Source organism: Cebidichthys violaceus, unplaced genomic scaffold (assembly GCF_023349555.1).
Source record: "Cebidichthys violaceus isolate CVI_PGR_0920_01 unplaced genomic scaffold, fCebVio1.0.p SCAF_21, whole genome shotgun sequence".
NCBI lineage: Eukaryota > Metazoa > Chordata > Actinopteri > Perciformes > Stichaeidae > Cebidichthys > Cebidichthys violaceus.
Window position 1 is genome coordinate 8826050 of NW_027176384.1, and position 14499 is coordinate 8840548.

At 37.9% G+C, this 14499-nt stretch overlaps 3 protein-coding genes across 4 annotated transcripts; 2 read left to right on the plus strand and 1 right to left on the minus strand.

The window, feature by feature from the left end:
* The first annotated feature begins 322 nt into the window (after positions 1-322).
* Positions 323-2587, plus strand: snrpf (small nuclear ribonucleoprotein polypeptide F). The gene is made up of 4 exons (XM_068717187.1): positions 323-439; positions 1386-1511; positions 2056-2120; positions 2314-2587. The coding sequence occupies exons 1-4, from the start codon at positions 437-439 to the stop codon at positions 2378-2380; spliced, it is 261 nt and encodes an 86-aa protein (XP_068573288.1). The 5' UTR covers positions 323-436; the 3' UTR covers positions 2381-2587.
* Positions 2588-2664: 77 nt separating this feature from the next.
* On the plus strand, positions 2665-7755 carry amdhd1 (amidohydrolase domain containing 1). Of its 2 annotated transcripts, XM_068717184.1 has the most exons (9): positions 2665-2929; positions 3518-3624; positions 3730-3794; positions 3879-4156; positions 4228-4453; positions 5032-5156; positions 5864-5957; positions 6038-6198; positions 6870-7755. In XM_068717184.1, exons 1-9 carry the CDS (start codon positions 2793-2795, stop codon positions 6973-6975), a joined length of 1299 nt encoding a protein of 432 aa, XP_068573285.1. In that variant the 5' UTR covers positions 2665-2792; the 3' UTR covers positions 6976-7755. The 2 variants fall into 2 exon arrangements, with proteins under 2 accessions (XP_068573285.1, XP_068573286.1); XM_068717185.1 differs by lacking the exon at positions 6870-7755 and having other exon boundaries at positions 5032-5188; positions 6038-6153.
* Positions 7551-13751, minus strand: LOC137877347 (tetraspanin-9). The gene is made up of 9 exons (XM_068717186.1): positions 13562-13751; positions 12696-12737; positions 11022-11102; positions 10694-10885; positions 10356-10430; positions 10148-10249; positions 9919-10050; positions 9165-9248; positions 7551-7973 (listed from the first exon to the last, which is right to left on the minus strand). The coding sequence occupies exons 3-9, from the start codon at positions 11082-11084 to the stop codon at positions 7902-7904; spliced, it is 720 nt and encodes a 239-aa protein (XP_068573287.1). The 5' UTR covers positions 11085-11102; positions 12696-12737; positions 13562-13751; the 3' UTR covers positions 7551-7901.
* Between the last annotated feature and the right edge of the window lie 748 nt (positions 13752-14499).

The window sequence follows — 14499 nt, forward strand, 5'->3', positions numbered from 1 at the left end:
AAGATGGTGAAGGTGTTGCTTTGGGTTGATTGTGACAGCAATTCTCACTATATTCATAACTTTTATGAACCAAAGAATCAAACGATTAATTAAGAAAAAAATCTGCAGATTAATCCATAATGAAAATAAAAAAATATATATTATATTGTTCTGATCATAAACTTACCATTTAAGAATTTAGAAGCTGGACTTTTACTTTAAACGGAGCATTTTTAATCAAAACATCTTTCATTGTTTTTCCCGGTGATTCACGTTGCCGTGTACACTCCTCACCACCAGGGGGCGGTATGTAGAAACCGGAAGACTACTCGTTGATCAAAGGTTGTACTTCCGGTTTGGCGGTAAAGCGTGTGTGCTGTTTAGCGAAGTACAAACGTTTCTGTGACGAAAACATATCAAGTTTATTCCTTCTCAGAAAGCATTTAGTACAACAGATATGGTGAGTACATCTTATTAGTGTTAACCATCAACTCATTAGATGTGTTGTGCGACATTTTGTTTCCATCGCCGTGTATAGATAGTAGCCTGTTTGCTAGTTAGCATTAGCTGGGTTAGCTTTTCATTCATGCTTTGGATGAATGAGTCCCTCACTTTTACGCCCACAGGCAGTGTAGTAACGTAATATATAAGTGCTTAACCAGTAATTAGGTAGGTTTAATCGTCTGTTCGGTGGCACAGGTCCGTTTGCAAGTGGACTTATGCGGCCCTTTGTTTGAGTTTGGTCCGATGTCAGTGGAGACAAGTCGCGGCAAACTCCATACCAAAAACTCATAATTTAACTTTTATCATGCACATGCTTTTTGACAAGATAAGCGTTTTATAATTAATAGAACATGCTCCACTTAATCTACTGTTTTTTTTATTTACTATTTACCCGTAAAGACACTTGCTTGCATAGGTTGCCTGGCTGAAACGTTACCCAGCTTTATTTACCTACTATTTGCTGTAAACCGCACACACTATGAATACATTTCATATAGAATTTAAGTTTCGGTTGGTTGTTATTGTACATGTACAATGCAGGCTACATCAGCAGCTGCTTTGAAGTTGAACACGCATCCAATCACTACGCAGCAGCAAACATCAGAGAGTTGTTTTATGTTCAAAACGTGTTTTAAAGTACTAATGTATACAATATTTTGTGCCGAATTTAGTATTATATCCCCACATATCGGAGAGGCACCACGTGTTGGTGATATGTAAAGACACAAGTTATTTGCCATAATTTTCAATATAAACTATTTGACAAGATTATTTCCACCAATAGGTAAAACCCGGGATAATGTTGGCGAATCATCACACACAATGTATATTTATCTCACATAGCCAAAGGGTAATTTAGTAAATGGTGTATAATAACCCGCCTCGTCTCTTCTTCTCCGTAGAGTTTACCTCTGAACCCAAAGCCATTCCTCAACGGCCTGACGGGCAAACCGGTGATGGTGAAGCTGAAGTGGGGTATGGAGTACAAGGGTTACCTGGTGTCTGTGGACGGGTACATGAATATGCAGGTGAGAATAATGAACTGTATTGTGTGTCTTGTTCCGATATATATGTAACAGTTTTAATTTTAATTCTTTTCTCATTGTGACTTATAATTGCCTCTTCAACACTTTCCTTATAAGAAGACACAAGAGTTATATTACCAACAACATGTCGGAGGAATTTAAAGCCCCAGAGCGTCACTTTGTCCTTAATGTAAACAGTGACTACGCACTGTGTTAATGAACACATTTTTCTTTTTTAAAGCAAACTATAACAAAAGTACTTCTGTAGGTCAAGTTCAGCTGTTAATTGCACACTCAGAAAGAGTTCATCACTTTTACAGTGATTCATATTTGTCATTATACGTTAATTTCGCAGTTTCCAGCAGTGATAGTTGTGCAAATGTATTTCCTCCTTTTCATGAATTATTGTGATTTTTATAATCTCAAGCTGTACCTCTTACATCAACGCAAACAAGCGTCTTCCTTCATGTTTTTGCCGACGTCATGATTGCCGTGCAGATGCACCCTTAAAGATGGCGTCGTGACTTTTTTTTCATTTTCCCGACAGCTGGCAAACACAGAAGAGTATGTGGACGGAGCGCTGGCGGGTCATCTCGGTGAAGTGCTGGTCAGGTACGTTGTAAACCAAAAACATCTTTTCATCTTTATTCAAAACTAGTTCAGTTAATATTTAACTTGTCAAACATATTGGGGGGTGGAAGCAAACGGAGCACGACACCATCAATCCATTGTGCTTCTGTCTTTTCCCGCTTTGCAGCCGGTTATGGCAGCACTGTGTGCTAACCGGTGTGTTTCATTCCCACAGGTGCAATAATGTTTTGTACATCAGAGGCGTAGAAGAAGAGGAGGAAGACGGAGAAATGAGGGAGTGATGGTGAAGAGGACTCGGCCCTGTTGTGTGATTGAGTAGTTGAGTTGATGTGTGTTTGTTTTCACCATGTGAAACAAATGAACGTTTGGGCTTTAGGTTATTTTTCAAGTTTTTTTTTTTTTGTTTTTTTTTAACATTACTGTATGTGAGACCAATTCTATGTTGTGGCTTTGTTATACAGACTCAATAAAATGATTATTGTACCCTTTCCTAAACCTGATTGTTGTTTTTTTTGGCTTGTGATATAACAGTAGTATATGTAATTATTACAGGTTGTCTGTGGCAGAAGCACCGCCTCTCTCCCTCTCTCTCTGCACTTTAAACTCTTCTCCTGGGCAAATATTTGCCTGATCCCAAACTGCTTTAAAGCCAGTGACTCTGAAGTTGGTGGTCTCTGCTTTGGATGAATCAAAATGTCCAGAAATTACAGACTACTGGTGAAGAACGCCCAACAGGTGGTTCTGATCTGCAACAGCGGAGAGAAGTTCATCACCAAACATGGGATGCAAAATCTTTGTGTGATTGAAAACGGGAGCGTAGTGATAGGAAGGTAAGTTTTCTCACTAACAGGGATTTGAGATTACTTCATACCATGTGACGAACATGAGGGGACGCTTTGTTAAATGTTATATGGAATGGTGCAGACATGTGACAAAAACAGCTTTAGTTTATCTGTGCAGCTGCTCTTCTTACCTGCATACTGAATCTCAGCACAGCTGTTGTTGATCTGCAGGTTTTTTTGTAAAATTTAAAGAAAAGCAATGTAAAAATGTAACGTGACTCACTTTGGTGCCACCTAGCTGTAATTGTTCATTTTATGAGAAAAACAAATGCTTGATTGCTGAGAACTTTTCTATAAATTATCATTTTCACTTTTAAATTGTTTGCATGTACATAAATTAATGAATTACCCCTTGCTGTATATTGTCATTTTACTACAAATCTATTCATTACTTTTGCTATTAATTACACAAAAAAAGCATAGTTTGGCTGAGGGTGTTTTCTAAAAGTGTGTATCCTCTGTATGATGCCCATTTTAAATGATCTCAGGCTCAGTTTTAGTTGAAGCTTTTAGTTTATGTTCAGATCCAAGCTGTGCTTTTAAAGTGACATTAAAGCAACTGACTTCTTCATCCAGTGATGGGCTGATTAAAGCTGTGGGGCCGGCAGAAATCATCAGAGCACAGTATTCAGAATCGTCCTTTGATAAAGTGATCGATGCTACAGGAATGTGCGTCCTGCCTGGTGAGTATCGGCTCAGCAGACGTTTATATGCAAGTTGTGTGTTTCTTGGACTGTCTGCACAATAACATGTCAGTGATTCGCTTTTAAAGAAGCTTCTTGTTTCAGGGTTGGTTGACGCCCACACCCATCCGGTCTGGGCAGGTGACAGGGTCCATGAATTTGCAATGAAGGTAAATCATTATGTTTAATGTATTTTGACCTTTTCTTATCTACTTCCACAACTAAGATTGATGAAATGCATGTTACTCCTGCAGCTGGCAGGTGCCTCCTACATGGACGTGCACCGGGCCGGTGGTGGGATCCACTTCACCGTGGAGCACACTCGAGCCGCCGTTTCTTCGGAGCTGCTGGCCTCCCTCAGCGGCAGGCTGGTCCGGATGCAGCGAGCTGGTACGACCCTGGTGGAGTGTAAGAGCGGATACGGCCTGGAGCTGCAGACCGAGCTCAAGATGCTGGAGGTGATCGAGGAGGCCAGACGCACGCTGCCCATCAACATCTCCTCAACCTACTGCGGAGCCCACGCGGTGCCCAAGTATGGACCCTCCTCAACCTTTTTACATTACATCCTGACATTAATCTCTCTGACTAATCTCCTTTATTCAGAGGGAAAACAGTTGCAGAAGCCACGAAGGACATCCTGCAGGTTCAGCTGCCGAAGCTGAAAGAACAGATGTCGGCCGGGACTCTGAGAGTCGACAACATCGACGTGTTCTGTGAGCGAGGAGTGTTTGACCTCGGCTCTACTCGCTCCATCCTGCAGGCCGGCAAAGACATGGGCCTCAACATCAACTTCCACGGAGATGAGCTTCATCCCATGAACTCTGCTCAGGTATCACTTACTCCTGAAGCTGTGTTGACCTTTATTTATTGGGAACTAAATCTAGAAATGCCTGTTAGTGTAATGCAATACAGTTCAACGGCACCACCAGCTACAAGTTGTGCAGCTTGTAGAAGGATGAACCTTTGGATGAACAGTCTGAAACAGTTTCAACAAAAATGTATAAAGTGTCGCTAAATGTTTTTGTTTCGTTGGTGCTCTAAAATTTGAGCTTTTCAATTTTATCACCAGCAAATTATAACCGCAATATACCTACAATATATGCTTATTTTCAATATCTATTATCATTATATGGGCAAGAAAATATCCCTAATAAGTTCTGAGTGCCAATGTTTCTAATATTTCTTGATGCTATTAAAATTTCCATAAATAATGCTGGTAAACACAAAAGGAGGGCTGCAAATAAAGAAATGTCGTTGTCAGTTAATCTGCTGGTTGTTTTAGTCGATTCATTTACTCAATGTTTGTTATATGAAGCTGTAAAATTAGCATTACAATTAAGCAATAGAGCAATCTTTGTGTGTGTGTGTGTGTGTGTGTGTGTGTGTGTGTGTGTGTGTGTGTCTCAGTTGGGTGCGGAGCTCGGAGCCTCAGCCATCAGTCACCTGGAGGAGGTCACTGATGAGGGGATCGCTGCCATGGCCGCAGCAAGAACCGCCGCTGTTCTTCTACCAACCACAGCGTACATCCTACGGTATCATAACACCAGTGTTGGAATACAACCAAGTACTTTTGCTGTACTTAAGTACAAATTCATTGCGTATACAGTTTTTATTGCAGCTTTAGTTTCAGTTACTTTAAATTGAGGATTTTATATAATATGCTTTATTAAAAATTATACTGTTTAAACAGTTTATACAGGAAGAGCTGAAACTTTTAAACTATTTATCAATAAGTCGATTGACAGAAAGTTAACTGGCAACTATTTTGATAATCATTTGTCATTTTTCATTCAAAATAATTTCATGGTTCCAGATTCACAAATGTGAGGATTTGCTGCTTTTGCTTTCAATATTTTTATATATATATATATATATATATATATATATATATATATATATATATATATATATATATATATATATATATATATATATATTTATATCAGTCGCAGCACACATTTTTCTGCGTTGGTACTTTTAATATTTTCAGCACAATTTTTGATTATACTTACATACTTTTAATTAAGATTTTAAATGCAGGACTATTTTTTCCAATGTGGTATTACTCACTCCCTCTATCACTGTGTCTCACACACAGATACTGTCACACCTCTCATAGAGCTGTCTGATAATCTGTGTGTGTGTGTGTGTGTGTGTGTGTGTGTGTGTGTGTGTGTGTGTGTGTGTGTGTGTGTGTGTGTGTGTGTGTGTGTGTGTGTGTGTGTGTGTGTGTGTTCAGGCTGCCTCAGCCTCGGGCCAGAGACATGTTGGAAGCTGGAGTTATTGTCGCCCTCGGCAGCGACTTCAACCCCAACGCCTACTGCTGCTCCATGGTGAGTACCACGGCAGTGTTGCATGATGGTTCCAGCTCGTACCGACTCTCTACCTTCTCTGTTTCTCTGCCCTTCCTCAGCCGATCGTCATGCACCTGGCCTGTGTGAACATGAAGATGTCCATGTCTGAGGCTTTGGCTGCGGCCACCATCAACGCCGCCTACGCCCTGCGGCGCTCCGACACACACGGCTCCCTGGAGGTCAACAAACACGGAGACCTGCTGCTCCTCAACACCAGCCGGTGAAGCTTTTGTCCCATCATGTGTTTCAGCGTCTATAGCGTCTTATTTGTATGATGAGAGCATGATAGATACATTTAAATCAGCTACTATTATGAAGGAAAGGTATGGATCAAGTAATGATGACCATGTGAGGTTTATTTTATAAATACAGTGGCAAGCTTCCGAATGAACCTCCGTGTCTCCGGCAAGGAAACTATAAATATAAATACATTTCAGAATCAGAAATACTTTATTGATCTGCAGGGGGAAATTTGAGTTACGTTACAGTTGTTCCCATTTTGTAATATATATATATATATATATATATATATATATATATATATATATATATATATATATATATATATATATATTACACCTAATATATATATATATATATATATATATATATATATATATATTACACCTAATAAATATATATATATATTACACCTAATAAATATATATAAATATATATATATATATATATATATATATAAATTACACCTAATATACCATGTTTGATTAAATCAGCTGATTTGACCGTAGCACCAGGTCTAACTAAAATAAAAGTTTAATTGTAAGTAGTATTATTGTTGTCCAGATGTTTTATTTTTACAAATGAGTACGACACCTTCAGGATTAAATATTTGTGAGTAACACAGATCCTCTCCTGTTTGTTTTCTTGCAGATGGGAGCATCTGATCTACCAGCTGGGAGGACATCAGGAGCTGATTCGCTACGTCGTCATCAAAGGAAACGTCGTCGTTGATAATAATAAAACTATGGCCCTGTAACCAGAGGAGAGTTAGTATAGGTGCTATCAATAATTCTGATAGTCAGCTTCAAGATTTTAAGGTAATACTTTGATATTTTTGGACACTAGCTGTCCAATTCCTAGAGTCTTCACTGGTTTCCTGGCCTGGGATCCACTGGCATCATTTTAGGAAGTAATTCCCAAAAAACAGTTCCTTTATGTTAATATTAAGCTAAAATTCTGTTGTAGTCTGTTGTTAAAGAATGTGACTGAAGACAATTAATCAATTACTATCTTAACAGTGTGAACGACTCCTCTAGAAACCAATGTTTTAGATAAATGTCCCGTTAACTTTTGATTAAAATCTGCCTCTCTATTCATCTCCGTTTCTGTAATTTATAGCAAAACATGCCTTTAATAAGTTATTAGTTTATCAGTGACTACAGCAAAGAGAGGAGTTTCATTATCGCCTCAGAAACAGCTCAAATATTTCGTAGCTCAAGCGATCAAACAGGTTATTGATTGACATGATAATGTGTGAGATGACCTGGAGCTCACCCGGCTTTTATCTGTATAATCAAAGAGTAAAGAAGATAAAGAAGACAAAACATCACATTTGTGAAGAGTGCTTTTATTGAACATGTTAGTACACAATGGGTTTTTTCTAAATGGATCCATACATTATATGTTAGTACTCGGACATAGCTTTTAACAACCTAAAAAATATGTTCCTCACTCTTCCGCTTGCCAATGACAAATCACATATATTATACATAACATGCATTAAAGTGATGATTTATCAAAAGCGGACTAATAAAAACTAGTTCAATAGATGGAAAAATAAAAAGATACAAGGCTGTAGTGGCACACATGATATCTGGCTTATTTTATTTACAATAAACCAAGTGACTTATTTCATGTAACCAAGTTGACAGTTTGAAATGATAAATGCTTGCGTCAGTCCCGTCAGGCTTCATACTTCTTCCCTGCTCGGTGGATCTGTTGGTACAGCGTCATTGAGAAAGCCATCCCAAGGAGCTGGAAAGACAAAACAAATCATGTTGAAAGTAGAGCTGTTTGGAGAAGTGCAACATAAGATAGGCCTGTCACAATTATTACAACATCAGCTGAACGAGATCACTTTTGAAAATGTTTTAATGCAAATTTTTATTTTTTTGGACATATGACTTATTTTTTTACTTTTTTCGACATACTATACAATGACTTTTTTTTCTCCACATGTTATACTATGACTTTTTTGACATGCTATACTGTGACTTTTTTTTCCACATGCTATAATATTACTTTTATTTTTTTCGACACGCTATACTATGCCCACTGCGCCCAATGTCTAATCATTCTTTCCATTGAAATGCAGTAGGGTGCTGGACCTTGGATGACTGAAACACAGATGACTGATGGCGAGTTGAAAAGCCAGGCAATGAGAAGCACATGGTCAACAAATTTGTATATTTGTTTTAAAAGTGTGTTTGTTCAGTGAAGAATAAAGGTGTTACTGATAGCAGCAGTTTGTTGTGTCTGTTTTTGTTTTAGTACAATAACCCATATACTATAGTTTGACTTTTGTTTCGACATACTATACGCAGCCTACTGCTGGTTGTCTGATGCGTGCAGAAAACTAAGATGGATTAAGACGGGAGGTCGGTGACTGTTGAGCCCACATCTTCACAGAGACCGGACTCCACTACAACCCGGATCAAGCTGCACTTGACGGGCGGACAGCAGGACAGAGAGCAGGACTCCGGTGGGACGAGAGGAGGTGGACTCTGCGTTTTACATCATGATGCTCAAACATAGTCAAAGTTGATAGACAATGTTTTTCCTCATGCTGATTTTTTTACTGTGAAGATGTCGGCCATATCATCTGCTCAGAGAATTGTTTTTGTTGCTACGGTTTACATTCCATATGATGAAAATTGAGAAAACTGCACTATAGAAATGAATCCTTGAATTACGTTTTATGATTTTTTTCGATATGCTATACTATGATTTTTTTAATGACTTTTTTTGACTATGACTTTTTAAGCCATGTCAAATTTGAATGTTTTGACGGTATTTTATGGCATAGTATACGTGAAGCCGTTCAGCATATTTGATGTACTAACTTATTCATTATATTAATTCCCTTAAGTTGAACACAAGCATCAGCTAAATAAATGTTAATTAACAAATAAATAATGACAAAGTGTTTAATATAGAACTGCTTACCTGTATTACCAATACACACATGGCAATGGTTCCCAGAAGGTGTTTGTTGTTATCCAGCCACTCCTCTACCTTCTCATAGCAACCCTGAAAACACACCAACAGTAATTACGAAAAACAAGTACGGCACATCAGAAGGTCTTCAGGTTAAGTCCTAGACTCCATGACTCTTGCTTTAGTTGTTTTAATGTAAAGTTTTGCAGACAACAAACATTATTTTGATTATGTTCACACATTTCAAAAAGTTTCACTGATGACTTCAAATAAAATAAATAATTCTTTGAAACTGATGATCCATATATAGATAGATAGATAGATAGATAGATAGATAGATAGATAGATAGAGAACCTCACTCTCCAATAATTTATTATAAATATTTGAACCCTCAGTTGTTCTTGTCCACTTTTAATGAAAAAGAACATTATCGGTGAAAACTACGGTAACACATAATTGCCTTTTTCCTCATCTATATATTTTGGGAACTATTGACTTTCTAGCCATGAGATAGATAAGAGGATCGACACCACACTCACATGTCTACAGTAAGTATTACGCTATAGACAGCATCCTGTTAACTTAGCTTAGAATAAAAAGGCAGGAAACATTCAGTTTGGCTCCATTTAAAGGTTAAATAAATCCACCTATAAGCGCCTCTAAAAGCTCACTCATTAAAACATTATATATTGTTAGTGAGCTTTAGAGATGCCTGGTATGCAAATAAAAAAAAACTTTGTAACCACAGAGAAGCACACTGACCCGTGTCCAGAAGGTATTGGTGGCGTTGCGTCCACATCCCGGAAAAACCTGCTGGCAGCAGCGGTCAGGAACCACGTTGTCATGCAGGGCTGTGTACCAGTCATTGTGGTTGATCACACCACAACATCGCCACTAGTGCACAGAAAGGTGAGAAGGTAGTTGCATAACTACATTAATATCAAAGGCAGAGATTGAGAGGGATTTTTTCTAAACTTGATTGGTAATATACCTCTCCCTGTATGGCGTTCCATGCATCCCTCAGCCCGGCGTTGTTGTCTGTATAGTACAGCACCAGACCTTCTTTCAGGTCCCGTCTGGCATTTTCGCTCACCTGGGCAAACAGAGATGAAGAGGTGGATCATGGGACATATAGTCAGACTGAACTACAGCGGGAGAGGATCATCAATAAATATGAAAGTTCTTTGACACAGTGTTACCTTGTCGGTGTAGACAAAGAACAGGATGAGGAGGATGAGTTCGGCCAAGAGGATGATCAACAGAACAATGAAAAACTGGAGAAAATAAAGAAAGGTGTCAGATTAAAAGGCTTCAACATGAGAACAGACATGCAGGATACACTAATGTTGCATTTATATCAATGCAAAACAAATAAATATGACCTTCCTACTTAACAATACTCATTTCAGCAATACTATTCAGACAACATAACTTCTTCAAAGCTGCTCAAACATTTAATATTCAAACACAACATCACTAAAGGATATACTCAGACAACACCACTAGAGATGCATGATGGGTATTGTAGTGCACTCACACTCAGCAGCAGGCACTTGTTCTCCTTGATGGCACCCAGGCAACCCAGGAATCCCGTCACCATTATGATCGTGCCGAGGGTGATGATGAGGTTGGCGGCGGAGAGCGACGGGAAGGAGGGCGACAGGGTGGCAAAGCTGCCCTGAGACACCGACAACCACACGCCCACACCCAACAATCCACACCCACCCAGCTGAAAAACAAACAGGCAGGAAACTCAGAAACTTCCTGTTGATTTCATGATAATGAAACAATTTAGCTGGTATGCTGATCTTACTACTGATTGATGGTAACTGATTTCTGACACTGTGTGTGTGTGGAATAATTACCCAGAACAGCAGGTTGAAGAGGAAGAGCATGTATTTAACGCAGCAGATGCAACCACGAGCCATGATGGAGCCGAACAGGCACTGCAAGGAATTATTTTTAAAACACGAAAATGACAATATTCAATTTTAAATTAAAGACAAACTGAATGATTAAGTCTGTTACACTGGTAGTACACTGTATTTACATCACATTTAAATATATTGTTATTGTCTGTAGGTCAGTCAAACCTCAGCATTGTGTAAGGATAACTCTATTACTTAAAGCAAGATTTTAAGACAAATATTAACTGTTTTTATTTCTATTTTCTCTCATGATTCTTGACTTTTGCTTGTTCTTTCCTCAGCTTTTCTCTTTCTATGTAGATTGTTATGCACCAAAATACCAACACAAGTTTGTCCTTTTCCATATGAGACCTACTTGGCAATAAATCTGATTCAGATTTTATGACATTGTGTTACGTGAAGAAATCCTGAAGTTAAACAAAATTTCTTATAACAACATTTTTTAAGACCCGATGGCCGCTTTGAGTTCTAACCCGTTACATCAGCGACACACTTTAACCTACATGTGTGCATTGATTGTAAGATAGCACAACTAAACAGTCTTAGTTTGTGATACCACCTTGGACCACTGCATCAATGCAACATAATTCTGATAGACAGGGTGCGAACAAAGCACAAGAGAATGGCATTGAAAATGTCATAAAACAGTTACAGTATAGTATGTCACTAAAATGGTCATAACAAAGACATAATACATATGCTATAAAAGTCATAGTATAGTAGTTTAGCTTGTATGATTTAGACATCACAGTATCATTAGATTTGTAACATACATTTATGCACAAGGGCCAGATGCACTGTGTTTTGTGTTTGTAGCAAAACGCTAATTTACAACAATTGTCCATAAGAGGCTTTCTTTAAAAAAAGAGTAAATAATGGAAAAGAAAAACGTCCACAAAAATATGTCCACAAATACATAAATTTGCCAAAAAAGTAAAAGGTATAGTATGTCATAACAAAATGTAACAAAAAATAAAAAAGTACATCATAAAGATGTCATAACAAAATGTAGTTAAAAAAGTTAGAGAAAAGTCATAGTATAGTTTATTATAACAAATGTCATACATTATCAGAGACATTATATGTCGTAAAAAATGTCATTAAACATCAAAGTATAGTAAAAAGTTGAAGTACAGTATGTTGTAAAAAAAAGTTCTAGCATGCCATTAAAATCTCATTAAAAAGTATAGTAGGTAATAAAAAATGCCATAAAAAGTAATAAAATACTGTGGCATAAGTCATAGTATGTTATAAAAATATCATACCGTTCAATACTTTTTTAGTCCCTGTGGACACCCTGCATATAAAATCACGTCATACATCATAATAACTGGCTAGGGTTCGGTCTTTTAAAGTAGAAATGCATAATTTACTGGTTTATTTTGGCAACGTTTTTCATCTATTGGAGGTTGTTTGTGTCACCGTGATCTCAAACCAGACATCATACCGTAGTTCACTAACCTCTTTATTACATCACACTTACTGTAAACATCTAGTTCTTCCTGTGGAGTCATGCTGAAACCACACACACACACACACACACACACACACACACACACACACACACACACACACACACACACACACACAACATGGAGGAGGTAAACTTACCACTTCAACTAGCAGGAGAACGGAGGAGCTCTAGTGGAGTACCTGCAACACACAAGTGTACACAAACATTTACACGATAATGTATATTGTGCACACGATACACCATAGACAGACACAACTCTTGTGTTTTAAGTATTTCTTTAGTTATACGCTTGGATTGGATGGATATGAGGTAGTGCTCCTCGGTCACTCCACCACCAAAATCCTAAACACAGGACTGGAAACTGACATTATAAATAATAATAATTCAAAGGCTGAACACCTCCCTGTGAATGCAACTTTCAATCCTGTGTTGTTCTTCCTATTATTATTTATTCTTTTGGATTAGGACCAACTATGGTCTCTTTATAGTTATTTTATAACTTCTGTGTCACGCCAAACATCTGGCCCATCATAAGTGAGATTATAAGCCATGTCTATTTTAATACACATTCATCTACCAATAAAACATATACAACAAAACATCACTCACAAAAATGATGTCACGTTCTTCTATATGCTTCAAATAACATATTTACATGAACAGCTACTACAACAAGAAGTGCTACATATCAGAAAATAGTTAATTTCCTCCTCCACCAATTTGTATTATTATTAGTCTTTTTCCTCGTTCTCGAAGTGACGTCACAGGACCGAACTTCAGTTTGCGGGGTTTTTTTTCCTCCAGAAGTTTGCGTTAAAAACACGCAAAAAATAAGCCCTTTAATCAGCGCGAAATCCACTGATTCTAACTTTGGTGACACACAAACCACTTTTGTTTGTTTTACACACAATAACTAGAAAGTGTTCCGCTGAAGGCTGAGGCCGTGATTGTTTTCATGTCCCATGCGAGGAGAGGGGAGAGAAGAAAAAACTAGTTTTCCTACCGTTGGTTATGAACTCATCTCACCGCGAACGTCTCGAGATTCAGCCCGCTGAAAAGGCTTCACATGCCGGCGTAGCTTCACAGCATCATCCGGTGTTAAAACATTAATCCGACGGTCGTAAACGGCTGTTGAAGTCGCGGCTTTGAAGTTTTCGTCGATGGCTGGAGGAGAACAGGAGGAGGAGGAGGAGGGTCACGTCCGTGGAGAGGGGCGGAGCACGGAGGAGGACGGACACGGGATCGGAGGCGTGTCTGTCGGGGGTGAAGAGAGGGACCAGCCGGGCAAAGACCCTGGTTGTGTAAACATCATATTTGTGGATTTCTTGCTGAATCATAAGGATTTATCAATTATTACAGATAATACTTTTGCATACAACATAGTCCAATGACTATGTACTAGTTTGAAGTACTTGTACTTTACCATATATTTTAATATTGCTTTATACTCTGCTCCACTACATCTCAGAGGTATATTGTACTTTTACTGCGCTACATTCATCTGGCAGCTTTAGTTACTTTACAAATTGAGATTTACTGAGTTTACTTGTTAATAATTGTAATTTACTTTTTAATAATTTGGAAAAAACACGCTTTGTGTCACTATGGGCTCTGGCAATATTGTGGTGCCACATTATTTACTTAATGTTCACAAACCAAACAATCAATAGATTATAAGAGAATATAATCATTAGATTAATCCATATTGAAAATAATAATTAGTTAAAAATGCACAACCTCAACTAACTACAACAGTACATTCATGCTTTTATATCAATGTATGAGTAATAATAGTCTAATGTTAGAATATAAGTCAAAGTGGCCATTTTTTGCATTAAGTGCTCTTACTTTTAATACGTTAAGAACATTTTCCTGATTATACTTACACACTTATATATAACTAACCATTGCAATGCAGAAGTTTTACTTTCAATGGAGTAT

Coding starts and splice junctions, on each gene's coding strand:
- LOC137877347 (XM_068717186.1), bottom strand. CDS start 11,084: ATGGCTCGTGGTTGCATCTGCTGCGTTAAATACATGCTCTTCCTCTTC. Junction 10,431..10,693: donor ACAAGTGCCTGCTGCTGAGT/GTGAGTGCACTA, acceptor TATTTTCTCCAG/TTTTTCATTGTTCTGTTGAT. Junction 10,051..10,147: donor GGAACGCCATACAGGGAGAG/GTATATTACCAA, acceptor TCTGTGCACTAG/TGGCGATGTTGTGGTGTGAT.
- amdhd1 (XM_068717184.1), top strand. CDS start 2,793: ATGTCCAGAAATTACAGACTACTGGTGAAGAACGCCCAACAGGTGGTT. Junction 2,930..3,517: donor GGGAGCGTAGTGATAGGAAG/GTAAGTTTTCTC, acceptor TTCTTCATCCAG/TGATGGGCTGATTAAAGCTG. Junction 4,157..4,227: donor GGAGCCCACGCGGTGCCCAA/GTATGGACCCTC, acceptor TCCTTTATTCAG/AGGGAAAACAGTTGCAGAAG.
- snrpf (XM_068717187.1), top strand. Junction 1,512..2,055: donor ACGGGTACATGAATATGCAG/GTGAGAATAATG, acceptor TTTTCCCGACAG/CTGGCAAACACAGAAGAGTA. Junction 2,121..2,313: donor CTCGGTGAAGTGCTGGTCAG/GTACGTTGTAAA, acceptor TCATTCCCACAG/GTGCAATAATGTTTTGTACA.